At 60.4% G+C, this 21,863-nt stretch overlaps 2 protein-coding genes across 9 annotated transcripts in view; one reads left to right on the top strand and one right to left on the bottom strand.

Moving 5' to 3' along the window:
* Positions 1 to 38: 38 nt before the first annotated feature.
* The window catches only part of ankfn1a (ankyrin repeat and fibronectin type III domain containing 1a), a 25,716-nt gene continuing 3,891 nt past the window's right edge, over positions 39 to 21,863 (top strand). For 2 of the 8 annotated variants that reach the window (XM_088438506.1, XM_088438508.1), the window contains exons 1-16: positions 6,543 to 7,068; positions 7,584 to 7,705; positions 8,322 to 8,462; positions 9,570 to 9,733; positions 11,312 to 11,484; positions 14,766 to 14,803; positions 16,857 to 16,967; positions 17,503 to 17,698; positions 18,372 to 18,576; positions 18,837 to 19,010; positions 19,495 to 19,608; positions 19,684 to 19,781; positions 19,975 to 20,065; positions 20,644 to 20,751; positions 21,334 to 21,433; positions 21,656 to 21,788. In XM_088438506.1, the coding sequence (XP_088294632.1) occupies positions 6,955 to 7,068; positions 7,584 to 7,705; positions 8,322 to 8,462; positions 9,570 to 9,733; positions 11,312 to 11,484; positions 14,766 to 14,803; positions 16,857 to 16,967; positions 17,503 to 17,698; positions 18,372 to 18,576; positions 18,837 to 19,010; positions 19,495 to 19,608; positions 19,684 to 19,781; positions 19,975 to 20,065; positions 20,644 to 20,751; positions 21,334 to 21,433; positions 21,656 to 21,788 (2,082 nt within the window). In that variant the 5' untranslated portion in view covers positions 6,543 to 6,954. Of the gene's footprint in view, positions 343 to 6,542; positions 7,069 to 7,583; positions 7,706 to 8,321; positions 8,463 to 8,728; positions 8,863 to 9,569; positions 9,734 to 10,415; positions 11,229 to 11,311; positions 11,485 to 14,765; positions 14,804 to 16,856; positions 16,968 to 17,502; positions 17,699 to 18,371; positions 18,577 to 18,836; positions 19,011 to 19,494; positions 19,609 to 19,683; positions 19,782 to 19,974; positions 20,066 to 20,643; positions 20,752 to 21,333; positions 21,434 to 21,655; positions 21,789 to 21,863 lie in introns of those variants that run through there. The other 6 variants (XM_088438510.1, XM_088438509.1, XM_088438511.1 and 3 more) reach the window with 6 other exon arrangements.
* On the bottom strand, positions 851 to 3,117 carry smim36 (small integral membrane protein 36). Its single transcript, XM_088438535.1, has 2 exons — positions 2,701 to 3,117; positions 851 to 1,867 (listed from the first exon to the last, which is right to left on the bottom strand). Exon 1 carries the CDS (start codon positions 3,012 to 3,014, stop codon positions 2,715 to 2,717), a length of 300 nt encoding a protein of 99 aa, XP_088294661.1. The 5' UTR covers positions 3,015 to 3,117; the 3' UTR covers positions 851 to 1,867; positions 2,701 to 2,714.

The following is a 21,863-nucleotide window of genomic DNA, read 5'->3' on the forward strand; positions in this document are numbered from 1 at the left end:
ATGTTTTGAACAGGATCTTCAACGGTCGTACGTACAGGAGCTCCTAAACACTAGCCAATCGGAAGGAGCGAGCCGGATCGCTCGCTCGCTCGCTCAAGTTTGACCATGCCCGCCTCGTCGATTTGCTAAAAGTTCCGCTGGCCAAAGAAACGAGCGTTGCGCTCAGGGTTCGGGCCGGGCGCGGGCCGACGCGCGATTTGGAACGCGGGCGCAAGTGACACGCATGCGCATAAAAGGCGAGCTCGCTCGGAGCAATGTTTACGGAAGTCACTCGAGGGCCCGCGAGTCGCGTCTGTGCCACTTCAAGAAATTCGTTCTCGAACGAAGCCGCCAAACGCAACGGTGAGTTCCTGCGTCGGTTTTCACTACCGGAGTTCCGGCGTCGTTTTTCACTACCGGAGTTCCGGCGTCGTTTTTCACTAACGACTCGTTTTCGTCGCCGTCGTTCTTTTCGGCTCACCTTTGTGTCGCCTGTTGATGACGTGGCTGTTGATGACGTGGCAGATGCGCGCCGCGTGTTTGCCGTAGAACTGATGTCCAGCAGGTGGCGGCATGCTCGCAGAAGCGTTTCAAAAGCGCATGGCTTCGGAGGCGTCTTTTTGCAACAGGCGAAACGTTGCATAAGTAATAGATTGTAAACTAAAACTGCCCCCAAACCGAATAAGAACCGAATGAGGAAGGTGAAAGGTCATTTTCTGCTCCGACCCGTGGCGGACGAAAACGAACACGCGAGGAACTAGCTGGTATACACGTTTGTACGTAATTGACAAATTGGGTGACAAATGACAAATGAATTCATCAACAGCAGAGTCAAGAGAAGCAACTGGAACACAGGCCGCCGGCGGACATATTTGATGTGTGTGATCACGGGGCTCTTTTAATCCATTTGCTACATGACGAATACACGCGAGCGAGCGAGCGAGCGCTCGCTTCCAAACACACCTCCGCGAAACGGAGCCACGCGACAGGCCGCCGGGGGCGTCGCGTGTCGGCGGCCTTACGTAAGCGCGGCAAAAAGCGCAAACGCCCTTCCCTTTTTAATACGCGCCCGCTGCCGCTAATACTCCGCAGGCGGAAAATAATCCCCAAACATGAAGGATGGGCGCAGGCGGATCATTGTGCAATTCCCCTGATGGATGATTGACAGGTCGCACCGGGCCGCTTTACGTAAGAGGATTTGGCGCCGTCGTCCTTGCGCCAAACGCTTCCCTTTTTCCCCCCCAAACGTCCGTTTGTCCCTTTTTCTCCTTCCTATCCGCCTTTTCGCATCTTTTTTTCCCCCCAACTTAGTCGATTTAGGAAGACGGCTTGGAAAAAAAACATTTCCAGATACGGACGGATGCACGTTTGTAACCAAAAAAAAAAACGTTGACCAAACCGGACGACGATGGCTTTTTGCGCGCGCTTGCTTTCCGGCTAACCGCTAGTTCATTTTGGCGCCGCTGGGCAAAGTGGAGGCCTTAGCTTTCTGACTAAAAGGGGCAAAACATCCATTTGTGCCCGAGGTTCAGGATGCGCTAGGTTAGCGTTCGGCCGGCGTGCCGCGCGTCCGCCGGCCGTTCCGCTTGAGAGAACGCGCCAGAGCTAGCCGCTAGCCGAACGTCAAGCTTTCCTCGGCGATGGCGAATTGACAAACGGCGGTCGGGCTTCGCGGCCAAACCCGACGGCGGACGGGGGGCGGACCCCTCCTTCAATACGGGAAGATGGCAACAAACGCGAACGAGCGAAACCCGTCCCAATGCGGTCGCTTCCCGCTCGTCTCGCCGGGCCGACGGACGGCGGGCCGCTGGACGCCGGGCCGACGGACGCCGGGCGCTCCCGAAGTCTTCCTCGGTCCGGCGGCGCCGCCGACGGATGGCGGAAACGCCTGCGGGAAGAAAAGAAGGATAAGAAAGAAGCGCTCGCTGACATGTCGTTGCCCCCAAGCTGCACTTGTAGAAACACGCACACACATGACACTGCCAGGACTTCATTTCAATCCAAAACCGCATGCAAATGAGTACTTCTCAACGCAAAACCTTCGCCTACGCCGACGTACAGCAAAGGGAAACCCAAGAAAGTTCCGAAGGAGGCGGCGCCGTCCTTCCCCGCTCCAAAACCCGAGCTCGCCGACAAACCAATCGAGTGTTCCCAAACGCCTGGGCTCCAACGCGCGGAAGATGATCCCATTCCCATTCGGATGTCGCCTTGATCCCATGAGACGCCTCCGCGCGCGGCTCCCGCTCCGTGCTCCGCCCGCTCTCCGGTGGGCCGCCGCCGCCGCCGCCGCCGCCCCTTCTGAAATCGGCCTTCGGACGGAGGCGGAATCCCCCGCCCGAAAATAGTTAGCCGTATGATGCTATATAATAGTTAGCCGCTAAATAGCCGTTTTGCCCGGAGGACGGGGAAGGACTTTGGCTTCTCCGCTCTGCGCTTGGCGACCGAAAGGAGGAGGCGCCGGCGGGCGTGTGTGTCGCCCCCCCCCCCTTCCCCCAAGTCCAGGGAGACGGAACGAAACAAGCGATAAACTGCCCTTCATTCCCCAAATATGGGACTCGGCCTTCATTTTACCGCCCAATCGCGCCCTTTTCTACGTTAGCGCGCTTTGGCGACCATGGTTAGAACAACACGGTACCTTTCGCCTTTGGAAATTCTCCCTATTTCCCCGCGTTCGTATGGGTAAATGAAGCGCGCGTCAGAATCGCCGCTTTGCCGGCTTACCCTTGGCGACGCCCTCACACCAGCGTGCTCCTCTTGTCGCGGGCCGGCTCGGCGGCCGGCGGCGGGCCGGCGCGCTCGGGCTCGTAGCGGGCCGAGCCGGGCGAGTTCTGCATGAGCAGCAGGCGGATGGGCGACTGCCCGGGGGCCGGCGGGGCGTTGTCGGGGGCGTACTCCTTGGTGGGGTCCTTCCCGCGGCAGTCGTACAGGATGCAGGAGATGAGGAAGACCAGCAGCAGGATGACGTAGCTGGCCACCAGGATGATCAGGTTCAGCGTCACCGGGTCGATTTCCAGGTAGAACTCCATGAAGCCCATGACGACCCTTCATAGCGCGGCCCCGGGGAGGGGGGGCGGGGCGGGTTGGGCGCGGCCAAACAACGTCCGGGCGGGCGGCCGGCCGGAGACGGAATGAGCCGCGCCGCGCCGCGCCGCGCCGCCCCGCCCCGCCCCGCGCTTAATCCCCGCCGGGACGTGGGCGACCAATGGTGAAAGCCGCTGACTTTTAATAAGTTAAGCCGCCCGCCGGCCCGCCGGCCCGCCAACCCGCCTCCTCTTGGGACCGGACCCCTCAATCCTCTTCCCTGTTTGTTGGTTTGCTCTCCCGAAGCCGTCGCGTCGTCGCCGACAAAACAAAGGCGGAGGACGCCATCCGCGCCTGCCTGATCCAATCAACTTTTGATTCGCCACCGGTTGCGATGAACGTCCGTGGAAAACCCGGGCGCCAAGTCCGGTCCGCTCCGGCGCCGGAGGGCCGGCATCCCGCACGTTTTTGCGCTTTTCTCTTGAAACGACGAGCCGCGAAACCGCGCCAACCTTCGGGATGGCGCCCGTTTGAGAGGGCGCCATCGGAAACGCGCGCTGGACTTTGACACCTGCCGTATCAAATGGCGCGTAAAATCATTTGTCGTTTCCAGCGAGATGTCTCGCTCTCACCGTACCGTTTCAATGACGTTGCGATACGCCCCCCCCAATAAACCTCACGTGCTTGAGGGCAGCACACCCAAACGCCCTTCCGCTTTTGCGTCCAACATTTCTTTTGGATACGCCTAATAACGTTCATATCAAAGCTCCCGCAAGAAAGTGTGCGCCGGTTCACATGTTGGAAAAAGCACGTCGGAAAAAACCTCGCGAGACCGAAGAAGGTTTGCGGCGCCGACTGCGGCAGGGAGGGAGGGATTCCGTTTTTGTTTTATTGTCTTTGCGCTTCAACTGGGGAAAAAAAGGTCGTACAAAAAACCGAAGTTGATGAGGGCATTTTTCTCCCGCCTGATTTTCGAGTCTCGTTCATTCTTTGCGCGTGTTGCGTTCTCTGCCAAATGTATGAACGAAAGCAAAACAGATCATGGAAAATCCCCATTCGTTTCACGCACCTTAAGGGAAACGCGATATTGGGGTATACGGTGAGCACAACGGGGACTTCTTGCGCTCGAATGGCTTTTCTTTGTTTTTCGACGAGGTGTCGACCGATTAGGACCGAGACGCCGGACCTCCAGTTGACTTTCATCTTGATAGCGTGAGTTCGATGTTGGATTTTGACAGCCCTGCTCCTTTTCCTTTTTGTTCGTCGCTCACGCTGGCGCGGCAATTCGCTGCTCTTCCACTAGGCGGCGGGGTTCTTATTCGCTCCGTCAAAGGGGACGCGCGGAGGCGCTTCGCAAGGGGGAGTGTTGCGGCCGGCCGGCTCAACTCGCCTCATCCGGCTGCCGTCTTGCTTCCTTTCCGCTCTCTGCCCAAAGAGTGCCCAAGAGTGGCAATGGAAAAGAAGATTGGCGATAGAAAGGAAGAGTGGCGATAGAAAGGAAGAGTGGCGATAGAACAGAAGAGTGGCGATGGAAAAGAAGAGTTGCAATAGAAAAGAGAAGCGAAGCCCCCCCCCACCCCCCCCCTTCCGGCTGCGGCTCCTCCCCGACAGAGCGCGGCAGCTTTTAACTCTTTCCCGCCTTTCCATCGCTTTTGCGGACCAGCAGAAGACAAAACCAAAGTACAACGCGTGGAAATCATTGGCCCGCGGGCGGAAGCGTCGCAATGAATACGCTTCCCTCGGGGATCGATTTGCAAAAAGGGACGCGTGTTGGCGAGGGCGCCAGATTTGCAAACGAATGCCACCGACGAGGACGATTAAGAGCAAGCCAGCCCTTTTACGTCCGCTTAGAAAGATGGGAAAAGTCCTATTCCGTGAGAAATGATGAGAAGTGATGAGAAGTGATGAGAAGTGATGAGAAGTGATGAGAAATGACCTCGGGAGTCCGCTGCGGAAAGTACTGGCCCCCTTTAAAACGCATTGGCCGCGCGTTGCGTCGCGTTGCGTTGCGTTGCGTTGCGTTGCCGAAGGGGTTAAAGCGGCGAGCAGAGCAGGGCCCGATTCGCTTTCCGTGTTGTCCGTCCAACCGGGAACATCTGGCCTCCCCCCCCCCCCCCCCCCGTCTCTAAATCCTCAACAGGCTACGCTTGCGCAGGAAGGGGCGTTTGGGGGGAGGGCGAGGAGCTTCGCGGATCGGGCTGAGACGAGGGCTACACGCCCTCGACTCCGCCCGCTCAAATAGCGGCCCTCGGCGGGTCCTCCCCGGGGCAGCCTAACACAACATCTGGACCGCGTGCACGCGCGGCTGGCTGCTCCCAGCGCCGCAACGAAACCAATATACACATTGTCTTTTTTCGATCATGAAATAGGTACATTATTGAAATTCGCCTTTAATGAAATCGTAATATCCACAAATCACGTAACACAGCACATACCGATCACTTCATATATTTCGCAATAGAACCTAATAAATATCTGATACCATAAACGTCCAACTGTTAAATGTATATGTATTTGAATGTTTTGAATGTCTGTCATTTGAAAAAGAAGTTGACATGGTTGCCATGCACCCGGCCTATTTGCTCTACGGGCATTCATTTAAGGTAAGGAAATAATGCATGCTCATTTCTTTGATTGCTTGACTTGCGTGTGAAATATATTTTAAAACGCGTATTATATCCAAACGTACTGTTTGGATCGTGGCTCCGATTGATTTAGCGGAAACTGGCGCCATCCAGCGGCGGTTCTATAAACGACACCTCTAAATTTTGCCAAAGGCAGAAAAGTTGGACATGCTAGTCAAGCTAACGGTGACGTGTGCATATGTAATCGCGGGAGGGGGAGGGGGGGGGGGGGGGGCGCAACGGTGGTTAGCGCCTCCGCCTCCCAGTACAAAGTCCCGAGTTCAATTGCCGCTGGCTCCGGCCTTCCCGCGTGGAGTTTGCATGCTCTCCCAGTGCCCGTGCGGGTTCTCCCCGGGCATTCCAAAAAGATGCACGCCGGGTACGTGGGACACTCTGAATTGTCCTCTCGGCCGCGCGAACGCTCGTTGGCGCCTGCGTGCCCCGCAATGGGCCCGCCAGCAGTTGTGGCCTCCCGCACGCAGACAGCCGGGACGGGCACGGGCAAAGCAGGCGACCGGCGCGAGGATAAGCGCCTTGCTTGATATGTCCGGCCTCACGTGCCGATGATACCTAACATGATTCCTTTCACAAAATCGTACACGCTATCTATCCCTTGAACTTTAAAACAACTTCAAATGTATTATCCTTTTAAATAGTGTCCCAAATCACTGTTGCTCATAAAACACGAACATTTCGTAAACAGTTCAAGGTTGGCGAAATCCTCTCAATTGAACCGTTTGTGCACCCGAAGCGGCTTTGGTAGCTGCCGTTTGCGGAGCCCCCTTTAGCCCAGTGCTTCCCGAGTAGCGGGCCCAAGTGTGGGTGTGCTGTTTGGCGGGGCGGGGCGGGGCGGGGCGGGGGGGGGGGGCGCTCTTCATTCCATCTTCAAAGCAGCCCAGTAACGAGACACTCCCCATGCGTCCTCCCTCCTCAGCTACTTTTCTGATTGAGCTCCCCTCTGGGAACGTTCCGTTTTCTTTCTTTTCCGCTTTTTTTTTTGCCCTCTCGCTAAATTTCCACTTTTCGCCTCGGTCGCTCGCAGCCGCGGAGAACGCCGACGTTGTGCGCGTTCGGCTGCCGGCCAGACGAGTGCGCCTCGCGGGCGTGTGGGATCGCGGCCGGCCGAGAGCGGGCGGGCGGGCGGGCGGGATCGCGAGCGGGCGGGATCGCGGCCGCGGGCGGGCGCGCGGGCGTGCCCCCAGATGTTGTCGGCCGGCGCCCGGGCCCGAGCCGGAGCCGGAGCCCGAGCCCGAGCTCGAGCCGCCTGGGGGCGTTGCGCGGCCGGCGGAGACACCGCAATGAAACGTGAGCCGGCTCGGAAGTTTCGCCCATGTTCTACTCGGCCCGGCCGGGACGAAAGACACGTTTGCAGGCAGGCCACAGCCCGGCCGGAGCACACGTCGGAGAAGCGGGGAAAGCGCCGAGGAGAGGACGCCGCCACACGGTAAAAGTCAACTTGGACAAACTTCCCCTTCCCGAAAAGCCCGAGCAAGCGGGGCCGCCGCCGGTCGACATGGCGGTCGGGGAACTTTTGCTTGTCGTCGGCGTCGTGACGTCACACGCCGGGCCGTCGATTTGCCGCTCGCCGACTTCGTCATTCCTTCGTTTGCTTCCGCCCGGCGTGCCGACGTCACCTGTCGTCACTCTTCCGATGGCGTGAAAAAGTTAGCCGAAAGATGCACGTGGACAGTAGCGTGGACAGTAGCGGATCGTTTCGCGCCGGCTTCCGAACCTCGGCGCGTACCTAACGTTTTTATCAAGTCCAATAGTGCATTTGACTGTTTTCGTTTGCTTCTGCGAAGATGGCGGCCACTTGTCAATCAATCAATCAATCAAATTTTATTTATATAGCCCCAAATCACCGAAGTCTCAAAGGGCTTCACAGAATGAAAAGAGGTTGTCACCTTGCTCCTCCCTCCCACCCGCTTGCCGCTAACCGCAGTGTGCCCGTCTTCTCAGATATGGCTGAAGATGGCGACGGGTTCTGAGAATTCCTGCGCGCCGGCGTCCTCGCCGGACTCCCGCGCCTTCCGAGCGGCGGGGGAGAAGGACGGCCGCTTCCGGGCGCTCGGCGAGGAGAGGTACGCGCCTCGTGTTTCCCAACGACTTTTTTGCAAAGCCCCCCACTCGCTGCGGTGACTACTACTAGTACTATCTCGACGAAAAGTACAACAAATGTTAACTCCGGGTAACCGAAAAATACCTTCAAGCGCATCTGGAAAAAGTCCCGCGTCTTTATTTCAACCAGAAACGTTTGTGAGCGACGGAACCCTTTGATGCTGAAAACATATTGGCCATAAATAACGATCGACGTCGATCCATCTGGAACATTAACGCGGGTGCGCAAATATCTTCGAGCCCGCAACCCGAAGAAAAGGGGATAGGACACAAATGGGGAATGTGGCAGGGAAGAAAAACGTTGTTGACGGCAGCCCCAAAGGTTTCTAACGCTTGCGCAGGCTTTGACGACGGAAGCGCTACGGCGCCACCCGGTGCCGCGGAGGCACAGTTACGCGCCGGCCGGCCGGCCGGCCAATATCTGGGAAGGACCGACCGCTTTGTTTCACCACGGCGATATCCCCAAACTTGGCTCGTCGATTAGCGCGAGCGGTCCTTTTTCGTACTTTGGCGCCCGCCGTCACCCGAGCGTGCGAGTAGAAGTTGAAGTGGTGTGTCCCGCCCGCCCGCCCGCCGCAGCGTCCTGGAGATGCTGAGCTGCTCCAAGCTGTCCAACCTGGAGACGTGGCTGTGCACGCCCTCCTCGCTCCCGCCGCCCGCGCCCTCGGACTCCAGCCGCAGCTCGTCCCCGTCCTCCTCGTCCGGCGCCTCCAACCGCAGGTACGACTTTAAAATGCGCGCCGACGCATTTTCATTTTTCGCCCTTTTGAATGCGGGTTTGAAGCGACCCCAAGCGGCCCGGCTTTTAATCTGCGTGGGCGGCGATGAAAGGCCAAACCCCGAGCCGCGGTGGCGCGGCGCAACCGGCCTTTGCGGCGGCACAAAGAGCCGATGGGGCGCGCCAGATAAGGCTCCGGGACCGCGCTCCCGTTTCCCTCCCCCGGAAGGATCCGTTTCCCGTCCGGTCGCGACGGATCTCCCGGGCGGCTGTCGGCAGTCGCCCCGCGCGTACGCGACGAGGCATGTTGAGACTACTGGACTTTGTCCTGCGCCGGAACAAAAAGGGTTCCTGTCAGCGCCGCTCGTGGCGAAGTCGCAGCTACGTGGTCTCCGCCGCCAGGTACCGACCGAACGGGCGCCAGCCAGGGCTTTGAGATCCAAACGTTCCGTGGATTATTCCCGCGCCGCGCGAGGTTAGAAACACGCTTCCGCCGGCATCGGACGCATCTCGTCGTTTGTTCTCACGGAGGGACAGAGGGGCTTCCGGTGCCTTTTGGAAAGGAGGGCAAACTAAACGCTAAGTCGACGGGCGGGTTCAAATTTTTGCAGCCGTGGTCGCGGAAGGCAAACCTGAAGCCACCTGTCGCGAAGTCGCGTCGCCGCGACTCCCTCTCAAAACGCCGTTTTGTCGGGCCTCAGACGCAGCGGCGGTTTTCCGGCGCGCGAGCCACAACTATTGTTTTATTCACCGGCGCGACGGCGCGGCCATCGTGTTACGGCCGTCAAAGATAATACCATCGGGGGTGGGATCGTTCTCTTCTTCGAAGGCGGAGCGCACGGATAGGTGCCACCCATTGGACAAAGTGTCAAAAACCGCATCGTTAAAGGAGAACTAAAGACGAGGATTACGCCATCCATCTTGCGGCGTCGCAGGTGATCCAAACGTAAACGGGGAAGTTCCCCGGGCCCAAAATGCTTTGCGGCGGCCAGGGTGGACTCGGGGCACGAACGATACTTTCCAAGCGGCGCGCGACGGAAAAGGGCCGGAGAATCCCACGGCGCGGGCGATGCGAAGCGTCCGGTCTTAACTTGCCGACCGCCCGGCAGGACGCCCGAGCGGGACGCCGCCTTCCTTTCCCCGGCCTCGGCCAAGGAGACGCCCGAGCGGGACGCCGCCTTCCTCTCGTCCGCGCCCCGCGCCGCCGCCGGCTGCGTCAGGAAGCGGCGCCGCCTGGCCGCCGGTCCCGGAGGACTTCGCTGGAAGTCGACGGGTGGGTTCCAATCGGGCCGGTTTTTGCAGCCGCGGTTGCGGAAGGCAAACGTAAAGACTTTCTGTGGCGATTAATGTCCAACAAATCTTCGAAATCGGAAGGGGAACCGAGGAATCGGCTCAAATTTGCCGTCGGAAAGTCGCCAACGACCAACGGGGACCCCGATGGCTAGCGTTGGACTTTGCGGCGCGCCCGCTCCAGACCGTCGGGATGCCCGTCGGGCTCCCGCGGAGCTCGCTTACCGACGCCTCGTTTGAATCGGGAATAGCCCCAAACGCGAGGACCGGGCCGGCCTGAACTCGGCGCGCCGGTCCAAATCCCAAATCTGCTGCCCGGGGGGTCCCCGGAGCGCGGAAAGGCAAGCCGAAGTCTGGCGGCCTCATTTCCTTCCGCGCCGAAGGTCAGTGGGGATCAAAGCGGATGCGCGCGCAAGAGAAGAATGTTCCTTATTTGTTTATCAAGAGACTTCCTGCGCGGATGGCGTCAGCGCCACCCGTCACAGGAACGTTAATGAGTTTCCTGTCGCGCGTCTCGGCCAAAACGTCGGGCCGCCGCCTCGGCTGCGTTCTTCGAGGGCGCTTCCGGCATTTGGCTCGGGTTAGGCTTCGCAAAATTGGACTCTCTTTGCTCCGCTCCCCCCTCAAATTTGATGAGGTTAGGGTTAGGGTTTTTTGTTTTTTTTTTAAAGATCGACTTGGGTTTGGTATAAAACAGAGAAATAGTAGTTAAAAGCCACAAATTTATGATTAACAGCTCTCCAAAAATGCCTTCATTCATTTGGAGGATTAAAAGGTTCTAGTGGCGGTTTTATTTTTGTTTTTTTTTACTCATCTGTCCAGCTGAGGGAGACAAATCTCCTCATGGTGTAATTGACGGAGCAGCAAGCGCGTTTAACATTTAGACACTTTGACATTAGGGCTCAAATGAGGCTCGCTGATTTATTGCGGACAAGTCGATGACGGCCAAAAAGCACAAAGCAGGACGTTTTCATACTTTAAACAAATAAGTGCAGGGTAAAAAAGCTGCCGTTTTTTCATAACTATCCGCTAGAGGGAGACAAATGTGCGTCAGGGCAGAATGAACGTCGGGAGCGAAAGATGGAGACAAAGCCAAAGTGCGGATTTCTTAGCCCCGGCGATGAGGATGTCGTTCCCAAAACGGTACTGATTCGTAGACGTCTAACACGACGGTCTTCTCGCGCCCGATCCAGTCGGAGGACTGTTTATGTCACGGACTAAAGACCTACGTGAATCCAAAACCTTGGCTTGAAGGCCGCTTTAGTGACGGACCCTTCCAGGCGCGTTGCGAGAATGGACTCCCGTTACTTTGACTTGGCTCCACGTACTGTATATGTGCGTCCGCAGCGCAGCGAGTCACACCGAACGGAGCGGCCGGCGCCGCGTTCCATCAAATGACGTCATTTTATTTGGCGAGGGAAGGTCACGGTTTGTCCGGAGGCTTCCTTCCCGAAATTCCGCCGAGCTGTTTGTTCCAAGTAACCCTAACCCTAAGTAAGATCCGTTTGTTTGCGAGCGTGTCGGGTGACCGGGCGGGCGTCTTCGGTTTCGTCGCCCCCAGGTTCGCTGCGGTCACCCGACCCCGAGGAGGAGGAGGGGGAGGCGGAGCCGGGGGGCGGGGCCGGCCGCCGGCCGGCCCTCAGGAAAACGCTGTCGGCGGACGGCGCCGAGCGAGGACCCCTCGAGCCGCCGGGCGGACCGGAGCCAGGACGCAGGAAGCTGCGCGACGTCTACGTGAGTGTTGAGCCCGTTCCCGCCTGCGGCCGCGTACGGCGCCTTCCGGCGCCTTCCGGCGCCTTCCGGCTTCCGATCAAATATCGTATTCGAGGAGCCGGCCGGTCACTGATTTATACGGGCGTCCGAAATGTCTGAAAGCGGCGTACGGCGAAGGTGAGGGACGCTCGATTCCGGTAATACGCTCAGCGATACGGACGCCTCAGATGCAGCGCGTTTCTTCTCCCCGAAAGCACATTTGGGAGCCCGACCTTTTCACCGCCCGCTTCCTTTTCTAGCACTTTTCCCTCATTCGTCGACCCGATGTCGATTCTCTCTTCTTCCGGTTTGGAACGACGGCGAGGCCGCCACGGCGCTAAGGGCGGCGATATCGAAGCACCGCTAAAGGAATAGCGTTGTCGATTGCGGGAGAAAACGTACGCGATAGGACGCCGATACCCGCCGTCGGCGGGCGACAAACGGCGAGTAAAGTCGGCGGCGGCGGGTCAACCTTGCGCGCGCCGTCCACACAAATAGCCCTCGCCGTCGGCCCGGTTGGCTCGCCCCCACTCCAAACGCGCTCCGTCTGAGCTCGCTCCCGTCGGATTCCGCGTGCGGCGCCGCTCTCGCTGGCCGCCGTTTGCGCGGCTGTGACTCACCGACGCAATTAGAAGCTTTCAGGCATCTTGGGGGAGCGAGACGGCACGTGTCCTCGCCCGAGTCCCAACCGCGTCGGCGGCGCGCGGAGAAGAGGCCGGGGACCGGCGAGGCCCATCGGCTCCAAACGGAGCTTTTAACATTTCCGGCCCTTTGTCCGCAAAAGCTCAAGAGGCCTGCGAGACGCCAACCGAGAGGCTGGGCGGTTTGTCGCCGGTCAGTTGCGGCGCCTCCGGAGAGCGGGCCGCGTTTGCTCCGTCCCCTTCGGCCGCGCGTCGGTTCCGCCTTTCGGGCACGTCGCGAAGACCGAAGTCGCTTGCGGGTGCGCGTCGCGCGCATCCGCACTAAAAGCTGCAATTACGGCAGACTGCGACGGCAGTAATTGCGGCCGTCGCGTGACCGAGAAGGAAAAAGTGACATTTGAAGAAAATGAGGCGTAATTGGCCCGACGCCGTCATCGGCCCGGGAGAAAACGTTCAAGGGGACGTGAGCCGCGCTCACGTGCAAAAGTAAAAAGAACGTGGAGAAGCGTCTTGCGCGTGAGGGGGACGATGACGAGGATGAGCGCGCCGGGACGTGCCCGCCGGGACCGGCTTTTAGCCAACGCGCCCGCAAAGAAAGTGAGCGCGGTGGGCTCGGCTGAAAATTTCAAGGCGAGCTCGGCTAAAACGACATTAGATTTTTTTCCCCGTGTTTCACCGGCCCGATACGGGTCGACGCGAGTGGGACCGGAAAAGCCGACGGAGCCCGTCGCCGTCGCGCCGGCGGCCCGCTCGCTAACGTTCCCGCTCTCGGTGGGAACGCTGGACTCGGCGGAGCTTTCGGGCACGCTCCGGGGAAGTCCCCGAAGCGGGCGCGCGCCCGCCTTGACGACGCAAACTCTTTTCCGGCCCCGCGGGCGCGGGGCCCGCCGCCGTCGACCGACTAAATACGGTCACGGATTTCCCGGCAACGCGGGCGGCCCGGCGACATGAAGGTCCCGCGCGGCGCGTGGAAAATCCCTCCAAAGTCCGGCCAGGTTTCTGTTTGCTTTGGTTACCGGCGCTACGGAGCGATGTTGTCGGCTTAAGAGCGGCGCCTACTTTTGCCTCAGCCGTACGCCGGCAAAGACGGGCCGACGTCTCAGAAGGGCTCGCCGAGGGCGCGCGGCAGAACGCCGGACGGGAGGGCTACCCGCACGTGAACGGACCGACGGGGTTGGCGCTAAGCGGGATGCCCGGCCGTCGAATCGCTGACATTCCGTCAATCCAAGGATAAACGGGTAGCAAACGTGACCGCGTAAATAACCGCCATTGGCTATACGCTACGTTTATGACGTGGCGCGTACTTGACTACCATCCGCCCGAGGCGCGGAGATTTTTTTCCCTAAAAGAAACAATGACAGATCATTTGAATTATTCCTTGTTTTCCTTCAAATTGTTCCAAATCCATCCTTCCTTTTCTCGCTCGCGGGCTAATGTCATCCGCGCCCGCCGGCGCGTTCATCAAGGTGCGGCCAAATTGAGCCGAGCCAAGCGAACGGAAGGCGGAACGCTTTGCGCCGGGACGCGTGGAAGGACACAAAGTTCTCCACGCGCAAATTGCTTTTGAATAAGTCGCTCCGTTGGAGGCTCAAGCCCGAGCGGGCGGGCGGGCGACGGGCGGGCGGGATGTTCCCCGAGCTCAAAGCGGCGCCTTTCCCCTCGACGGACACGTGCGCACCTCCGAGTCTTCGTGGGCTTTGCCGGCGCGCCCCTCACGTTCCCAACGCGCTCAAATGGAAATCGCTTTCCGTGGACGTTACCCTCGGTGAATTTTGTTTTCTTTCGTCGGTATGAATGTGAAGGAAACGCTTTCAGAAAATCCTGAAGCGAAAAATGGACTCCCCCGCCCGCAATTAAAAAGCATTGGCTCGGCTCGGCCCCGTTGACGGACGGACGGACGGACGGCCGCCTCGCTCGGGCCGCGCGGAGGCAAATGGATTCCCGGGCGTGTTGATGTAGCTTGACGACAACTCGACTTTGTTTGTAATACTGTCCGAAATGGTAAAGCGTCACTATTCTTCGCAAAAGGTTAACTTTACGAAAAAAAATCATTTTCATACTTAACAGTTGAACCCGTTTGCCGGCCGGGACGGGTCGGCGCGTGCCGCCGCCCGGCGGCCAAACGTGCAAATACGCCCCAAAATAAGCAGCGAGAAAGTGGAAGGGATCCCGACCCCTCCCTCCCTCCCTCCCTCCCTCCCTCCCTCCCCGAGCCGCTGTATCGCGTGCGCAAAGCCCGCTGACTTAAGAAGACGACCGCCGTCTTCTTTTTTGCCGACTCGCAGATGTCGTTGCGTTGAATCGCCCCCCCCCCCCCCGAACGCCGCCGCCAAAGCATTTGCGCGGGGCCGTTTGGCGCAGCGTCCTCCCGTCGCCACAATGTCGCGGTGGGTCGCCACGGCAACGGCGCGCGTCGAGTGTAAGCCGTCCCCGCTCGGCCGTCGCCCGTGTCATCCGATTCCTTCCGCGTCAAGGCGCGGGACCGGCGCTTTTCGGCGTAAAGGAAACGGCGGGCCGAGCTTGGGCCGACTCGCTCGGGGCCGTCCTCTTCGTTTAGAAAGTTGCCTAAATGTGGGGAGCGCTCCCCGTCTCACCCCTTTCCCGCTTGTGTCTTCCCCGCAGAGTCCGGGAAGGCCCGCCGCGTCGGACCCCCGGAAGAAGTAAGTCGCGCTTTCCCTTCCGCTTGTGGCCGTTCTCGACGGCGGGCGCGTCCAAACTAGCGGAGGGAAAAAAAGGCCGGAATTTCTGTATTCCCGAAACGCTACATTTAAAAGGTGATATGTTTTTGTTTTGTCACATTCCGAAGGGGGACTTTTTTGGGGGGAAAAAGCATCGCAGGCCACGTCAAAATGTATCTTTAGCACAAGCCGCGGGCGGCGAGGAGCGCGGACGGCGAGCCGCAAACGGGAGGCCGGCGGCGCCGTCGGTTCGTCTTTCCGCAAGAAAGAGTTTTCGACCGGCCGGCGCGCGGTGTCTCATTCGGAATGAGAGCGTAAGCAATATCGCGGTTTCGTTTCCAAGTCCGAATAAATCAAGGATTGGGCGAGCCGGGCGTTTGCGTCCGACGCGGCCACGGGGAACCGGCGGCGAGAGGCCGAGCGGATGGGCGACACGCAGCGGCGAGCGCGCGAGGACGCCGTTTCCCCGCTTTTCTCCATATTTGCGTGTCCTTAGCGGCGCTTGACGACGGCGCTCCCGGGCAGCCTCGCAACGCGCGCGGGGGGAGGGGGCAAGGTAGCCGTCAAGTCGAACACGGCCTCTGGCTACTTGTTGCCATGGCGACGGATGGAACGCAAGGTACCGCGTTTTCAGCCGAGGCGTCAAAGCGCCCCTTCGTTCCCGTTCGCCCGCCGCCGTTGACTCGGAGAGCCGACGCTTTCCAGATGAAACCTCGACGTGAACGACGCTTCCCGGCCCCGAGCGTCCGGAGGGACGGCGCCGCCGCCCGTCGGCCCCGCCGTCCGCGCCGACGTCTCCTTTTCAATGTAATCTTTCGTATTTTGCGACGCGGATAAGATCCCAAAAAAAAGGCGTTAGGCGGGGGTGTCCGAACTGCGGCCCGGGGGCCGGACGCGGCCCGGCGCGCGTTTGTCGGCGGCCCGCGGCGTGAAGGAAAAATGACATTCCGCCCCCCCCCCCCGAAACGATGAACCAGAAAGGTCTGGTCCATTTGATGAAAAACGGTCGTAAAAATCCTTTCCTCCTTTTCGACGTTCGCTCTCGGGACGGGCCCGCTTTTAGCCGAAGCCACGGCACGGTCAACCTTCTCGCCGTTGACGGATAGCCGCGGCCGATTTCAAAGAACGTAAAGCGGCAGCGGGTTTGCTCGGTCTCGGCATAAGCGACATCGGAAGTGGCATCCTTCCGCTTTTCTCAACGCGCCGCCACGTGTGCGCGGATGGCGGAATCATCTTCATCTTCCTCTCCGTCAGCAGAGCATGCATCCTCATCCTCACTCTCCATTCTTCTACTCAGCCGCCCGCGCCCCTCCTCCGCGCACGCATAGGCAGTCGGCGGGCGCGTCCCGGGCTCGCCTTCTTTGCTTTGCGGCGCCGCGACCGTGCGCCTGGCGAGGGGCGCGCGCCACATCTATGCGGCGGACGCTCGCTCGCTCGCTCGCTCGCGCTCTCGCCTCGGCTGCGCTCGCCTTCCTCCCGTGGCGGTCAGGGCAGAAAATTTGTTTTCAAAGCCATGTTTGGATTGAAGCGGCTTTCCAAATTGGGGATATCGGACTTGTTGCGAGCAAAAGCAGAAGAGGATTTGACTTTCAAGATTTCTTCAAACGAGTAGCTTAAAAAAAAAGGTGAGCGTGCGTAACAACCGACAAGTCAGCAATTGTTTTCTTTTCCCTCCTTTGAGCTCCTCTCCCTCATAAGCGCTCGTTTCATCTCGGCAAGTTGGTGAGCTCCGCGGGTGCAAAACGCTCAGAAGACAAGCCTTTTTGAACATTTGGGGGGGGGGGGCATTCGCCGGCCAAACTCGTTTCGGGCGGTCGGAATGAATCTTTGACATCCGCGGCGGTCGGTGGCGGAGGACGACTTAAGCGGCGCACCCGCCCGATTGTCGCTGCAGGCTGCGCGCTTTTGTCGGGGGGGCCGCCGGTCTGGCCGAGGCGCCGCCCGGTCGCGCTTTCGGCTTCCGTCGGGCGGCGGTTCCGCGTCCGCCGCGCCCGCCCCGTCCGCCCCGTCCACCGACGCTCGGCTCTGTCGGCAGGTCGGACGGCAAGCTGTCCCGATTGGCTCAGAGGTGGAACCGGCGCGCGGCGGCCGGAGACGCTCCCATCGAGGACCCGGAGTTCTCCGCGGGAATCCCCGGCCCCGACGGGTGAGCGCGAACGCCCAAATTTTCCTCTCGGGGATGGGGGGCCGGCTCGCTCCGTAACAACAAAATGTCCGAACGTCCCGATGCCGCACGTAGCTAAATACGAATAGCTCTTGCTGGGATCTTGACTGGGGAAAAAAGGGAAAAAAAACAAAATATGAATACCCCTTTCGGAAAAAAGAAGAAAAAACAAACGTATTGTTGGGAGGGTCGGGCCGTAGTTTGGGGACCGACCGCTGAGTTCGGGTGTCGCATTGGGGATGTGGGTTAGGTCGAGGCGACGAAACGACCCGATTGAAACAATCAGTCGAAGCTTTCGTCCGCCCTTCCCCCGGAGCCGTCAAACGATCGGCGGCGAGCGTTTCGCCGATCGGAACGGCGGGCGCCCCCCAAAGGTTGAGGCGTGCGGCCCGGCCCGCCAGCGCCCCGGCCCGCTAGCGCCCCGGCCCGTCGGCGCCGGTCAGCCGCGCTCCCGCCGCGCTCCCGCCGCGCCCCCGACTCTGACCTTGTGGCTCTGCGCGCTCGGCCCCGGGGTCAGACGCCTCCCGGCCGCCGTGACCCAGCAGATGCAGAACCTGCGCCTGTCCCAAGCCAAGAAGGTCCCGGGCGGGCCGGCCTCCCCCGGCGCCGCCAAGCGCCTTTACCGCAACCTGTCGGAGAAGCTGCGGGGAAGCGCCTCGTCCTTCGAAGACGCCTACTTCTTCGGCAAGACGGATCGCCCGCGCAAGGCCTCGGTGAGCCCCTCCCTTTCCAACCAGGCCGGAGGAAGCCAACCTTAGCTTCCTCTTTGGACTTTTGTCAAATTTGACGGACGGCGCGTCCGTCCGTCCGTCCGTCCGTCAAATCGGGGCTCCGGGAATAACGGACTAATAACGGAATAACCGGGGCGGCGCGCTCGGCCCGCGTTTGACGGCGCGGGAGCGAAGGGGTCCGAAGCGCCTTTCTTTTCCGGGAAACGCCGGCGGCCTCCTGGCGTTGAAGAGCGCCTTTCGCGTCTCCCTGAAAACGTCGGGTGTAAGGGACCCCCCCGTTCCCTTTTTTTCTCTGAAAGCAGACAACGTCGGGCACAAAAGAAAGCATTTTTGTTTCCAAGCAACAGCGGAGCACGCTAGAAGGAGGGATAAAAGCAGTCAAGCCTTCACAATTTCTGGAGTATAATACTCAACCGGCGGGCGTAAGCAATAGTCGGTGGGAGAGCCTTTCGGGGCCGCGGCCGGGTGGATGAGGACGCGCTCTGCGCCCGGCGTAATTAGACGTCTCCTCCGCCCGAACTCGCCGTTCCCTCCTCGCTCGCGTCTGCGATTCAATCTCCGATCGGAGGTCTTCGGCCCGCTCAAATTCAAGCCGCGCGTTGGCGGCGAGTCAACCGACGCAAAAGGGGCGGACCGAACGAGAAGGTTTTTGCAGGGCGGCGGCGAGCGCCTGCTGGAGGCGGTGGAGCGGCAGGAGCCCGAGGCGGTGCGGGGCCTCCTGTGCCGGCTGACGGCCGAGGAGCTGGACCTCAACGCGCCCGACGGCCGGGGCCTGACGCCGCTGGACGTGGCCGTCATGACCAACAACGCGGCCATCGCTAAGATGCTGCTGAAGGCCGGCGCCAGGGAGGGGCCGCGCTGTGAGTACCCTCGCCCGCCCGCCCGCCCGTCTTCGTCGCCCCTCGTCATCGCGCCTTCTGTCCGACATTTACGCCGCCTTCCTTTGATTCCGCACGAACACCCGTCGCCCCCCTCCCTTCTTTGGAAGTCGAATTTTTCATCTCGAAATTTGAGGCCCGAAACAAACGTCAGTGGAAGTCAATCCGCCAAAGAACGTTTGCGCGGCCCGACCCGAGCGGCGGCTCGGTATCTGACGGGCCGTCCCGGGTCACGTTGGCAGTCGCGAGCGGCGAGAGCCGGGAGGCCCACCTGGCGGCCCTGCTGGCGGAGGCGGAGCGCCGCGCCGCCGAGCTGGCGGCGCGGCGGGACGGCGCGGCGCGGGACGAGCAGCTGCGGGCCTGGGAGCGGAGGTGCAAGCTGTACGAGCGGATGCGCAGCGGCTTCCGGCGCGCGCGTGAGACCCCCGCCCGCCGCGTCCCGCGCCCTCCTCGCGCTTCAGACGCCTTCCGCAAAATACCCGACCGCCGCTCCGGAAAATTGCCGCCCGGCAGCAAACGCGCCGCTTTGAATATTTGGCCCGACGCGCGATGGGGCGGGGGCCGGGGCGCCAAAGCCATTTTGACGGCCGAATCGAGTCCGTTTGAGCCGCGCGGGTCACGCGCTCAATCGGAGGCCGGCAAACATTGTGCGAGCCGGAGATCGGGAATTAAAAAGAAGAAAAAGACAAGGCGGAGCTTTGTCGCAACCAGCGACGGTTTTTTATCACGCGCGCGTCGTGCAGTCACCTGTAGCGACGAGACACGGAAGTGGCGGCGAAGAGACGTTTTATCGAGCGTTTGGCGGCGGCGCGGTCTTAGCGGAAGCTGGAGCGTGAGGCCGAAGGCTAGCGGTAGCCAGCGGGCGGTCGCCCGTCCTTGAAAGCTGCGGGCGTGGCGCAGGAACCCCCGAGGCGCCCGCCTTGGTCCGCCTGAGCGTGAGCGGCAGCTCCTCGCTGACCGTCACCTTCCAGGAACCGCGGGGGCCCCGCTCGGCCGTGGTCACCAAGTACAGAGGTACGGCGCCGCTCGCGCCGCGGGCGGGGGGGGGGGGGCGAACGCGCCACCGACAGTACTTGCGTGTGCGCGCAGCGGAGTGGAGTTGCTTGAAGGACTTCTCCCTGCTGGCCGGAGAGATGCTGCTGGAGAACCCGCAGAGCCTCAAATGCACCATCGGCGGACTGGCCGCGGTACAGGCCTCGTCGCGCCCGTATTCCTTTCGCATCTTTTTCCGCCGCCGCCCCATTCAAAGGATGGGGACCCTTTTGCGGCGCTCGCTCGCTCGCTCGCTCGCTCGCACGCCCGTCCTTTGAATCGGGAAAAGGTGCTGGGCAGCGACTTTCACAGTGCCGCGCCGGACGAACATTCGCCGTGCTTGCGCAGGGCCGCCTGTACTACGTGCGAGTGTCGGCCTACAACATGAAGGGCTGGGGGCCGCCCGCCTGCTCCCTGCCGCCGTCCGCCGCTCCTTCCAGTACGTTTCCGCCGCCGCCGCCGCAAGAGGACTTTGAACGTTTCCCCGTACGCGTGACGCCTTTGGGCAAAAGCGGGGCTCGCGTCGCGGGCGATGAAAACACGGGATGGGACCAATTCTGCCCTCCCTTTCCAATGAGATATCATTCATGGGGAAATGACCTTCGGGAGGCTGCGGAAAGTGGACATTTTCGCCAATGGCTCGGGACCGATCCCCGCGACGCCCATCCGCTTTTGTGGAAACGCATCCCGTTGCGTGTGTGGATACCCGTGGCGCCGGCGCCCGCGCGTGTGAGTCCGTAGCAAAGAAGGACGGTGGGCGGGCGGGCGGGAGTTTGTCTTGGCACTCCGCTTAAGTGGAACAGATGTCAAAAGGACTGCGAGTTGGCACAGTCACGCGACTAGACTGAATTGAGCCGATGCCTTTCTTGCTTTTTGCACCCGAGTGCACCCCGCCCACCGCAATAGCCGGCGAAGCTGTGATATTTGAATTGAAATGAAAATCATGTATTTACCCTGGAGTCGGAAATGCATAACGTCTGTTTTCCTTGTCGCTTTGGCCCCCCGTTTGAACGTCAGACTGGCGAGAGTGCGACGGGCGGGAGTCCGGGAGGCGCGGTCACGCGGAAGCTATGGAGCGCCTGCTGCAGCGAGTCCGAGCCGCGCACTCGCACCACTGCTGCGGAGGTGAGCGGCGAGCGCTACCCCCTTCCTGGAAAACCGCGCTTTTCGTCTTCGGAAAGCCGCTCGCCGATCCCTTTTTAGCGGTAACATTTTCATCTGCGAGTCTACGGCTAAATCGATCTTTTTCCAGTACAATACAGGCCATTTCCATTCGCCGCGGACCGAAAGCGACGCCACCTGTGCGCAAGGCTTGGCTACCGACCGATTGCGGCGCACCTCTTGGTCGCGGGACGGGCTGAGTCGCCCGGTATTAATTGTCGTCACCAAAAAAGAAGAAGGAAAAAACCGCGCTGGAAAAGGCACAATAAGTGGAGCGTATCGTTGACGTCAGGTTCAGGCAACCTAAAACATTTCATAGAAAACAAACCAGAGGGAAGAGAAGTAGCTTTTGCTCGCGAGGAGGGCTTTCTACAGGCGCGCCTCGTCCGCTCCTCCTTTATTCGTTTGGGTTGGCCCTAGTTACAAAGCCCCTGTTTCCCTTGAGGGTGTGTTATGTGTTCGGCCCCGCCCCGAAAGGCGCGCGTCCGGTCGAGGCGGGCCGAGTCTCCGCGCGTCAAGTGGGATGGGGTTTTTTTTGCTACGCAGATCCCTCCAAGTTGCAGAACCCCAGCAGGAAGCAGTCGGTCTCCAGGAGCCTCAAGCATCTTTTCTACTCCTCCAACAAGTTTGTCAAGACACTGAAAAGGTTGGCATTGGCATTCGTCGGGCCGCTCGCGTCACGGAAATGTTCTCCACGTCCGTGCGTGGGCTGGTACCGGGCCGCGCGGGCCGCACCCGAAAAAACGATTCAGTTTACCGGTTAATCCGTTTGTGCTCGCCCTCAGTTTTTTGGGCCGCCGTTGAGATGGCGTACATAGTGAGAAGGATGTTTTTGGCGGTTTTTGATCCGCGTCGCCCCTTCCTTCAGGGGCGTCTACCTGGCGGCCGTCTTCTACCACAAGGACAAATTGCTGGTGACGGCCGAGGACCAGATCCCCATCGTGGAGGTGGACGACTCCTACGGCGGCTCCCTCATGCAGGACTTCCTGTGGTTCACCAAGGTGCGGCTTTCGGCCACGCGGGGAGGCATCAGACGCATTTTAGGCCAAAGCGCGCTTTTGCGCCTTTGCGGCGCA

This window comes from Hippichthys cyanospilos, chromosome 17, assembly GCF_059441005.1.
Source record: "Hippichthys cyanospilos isolate Australia breed blue-spotted pipefish chromosome 17, RoL_Hcya_1.0, whole genome shotgun sequence".
Classification (NCBI taxonomy): domain Eukaryota; kingdom Metazoa; phylum Chordata; class Actinopteri; order Syngnathiformes; family Syngnathidae; genus Hippichthys; species Hippichthys cyanospilos.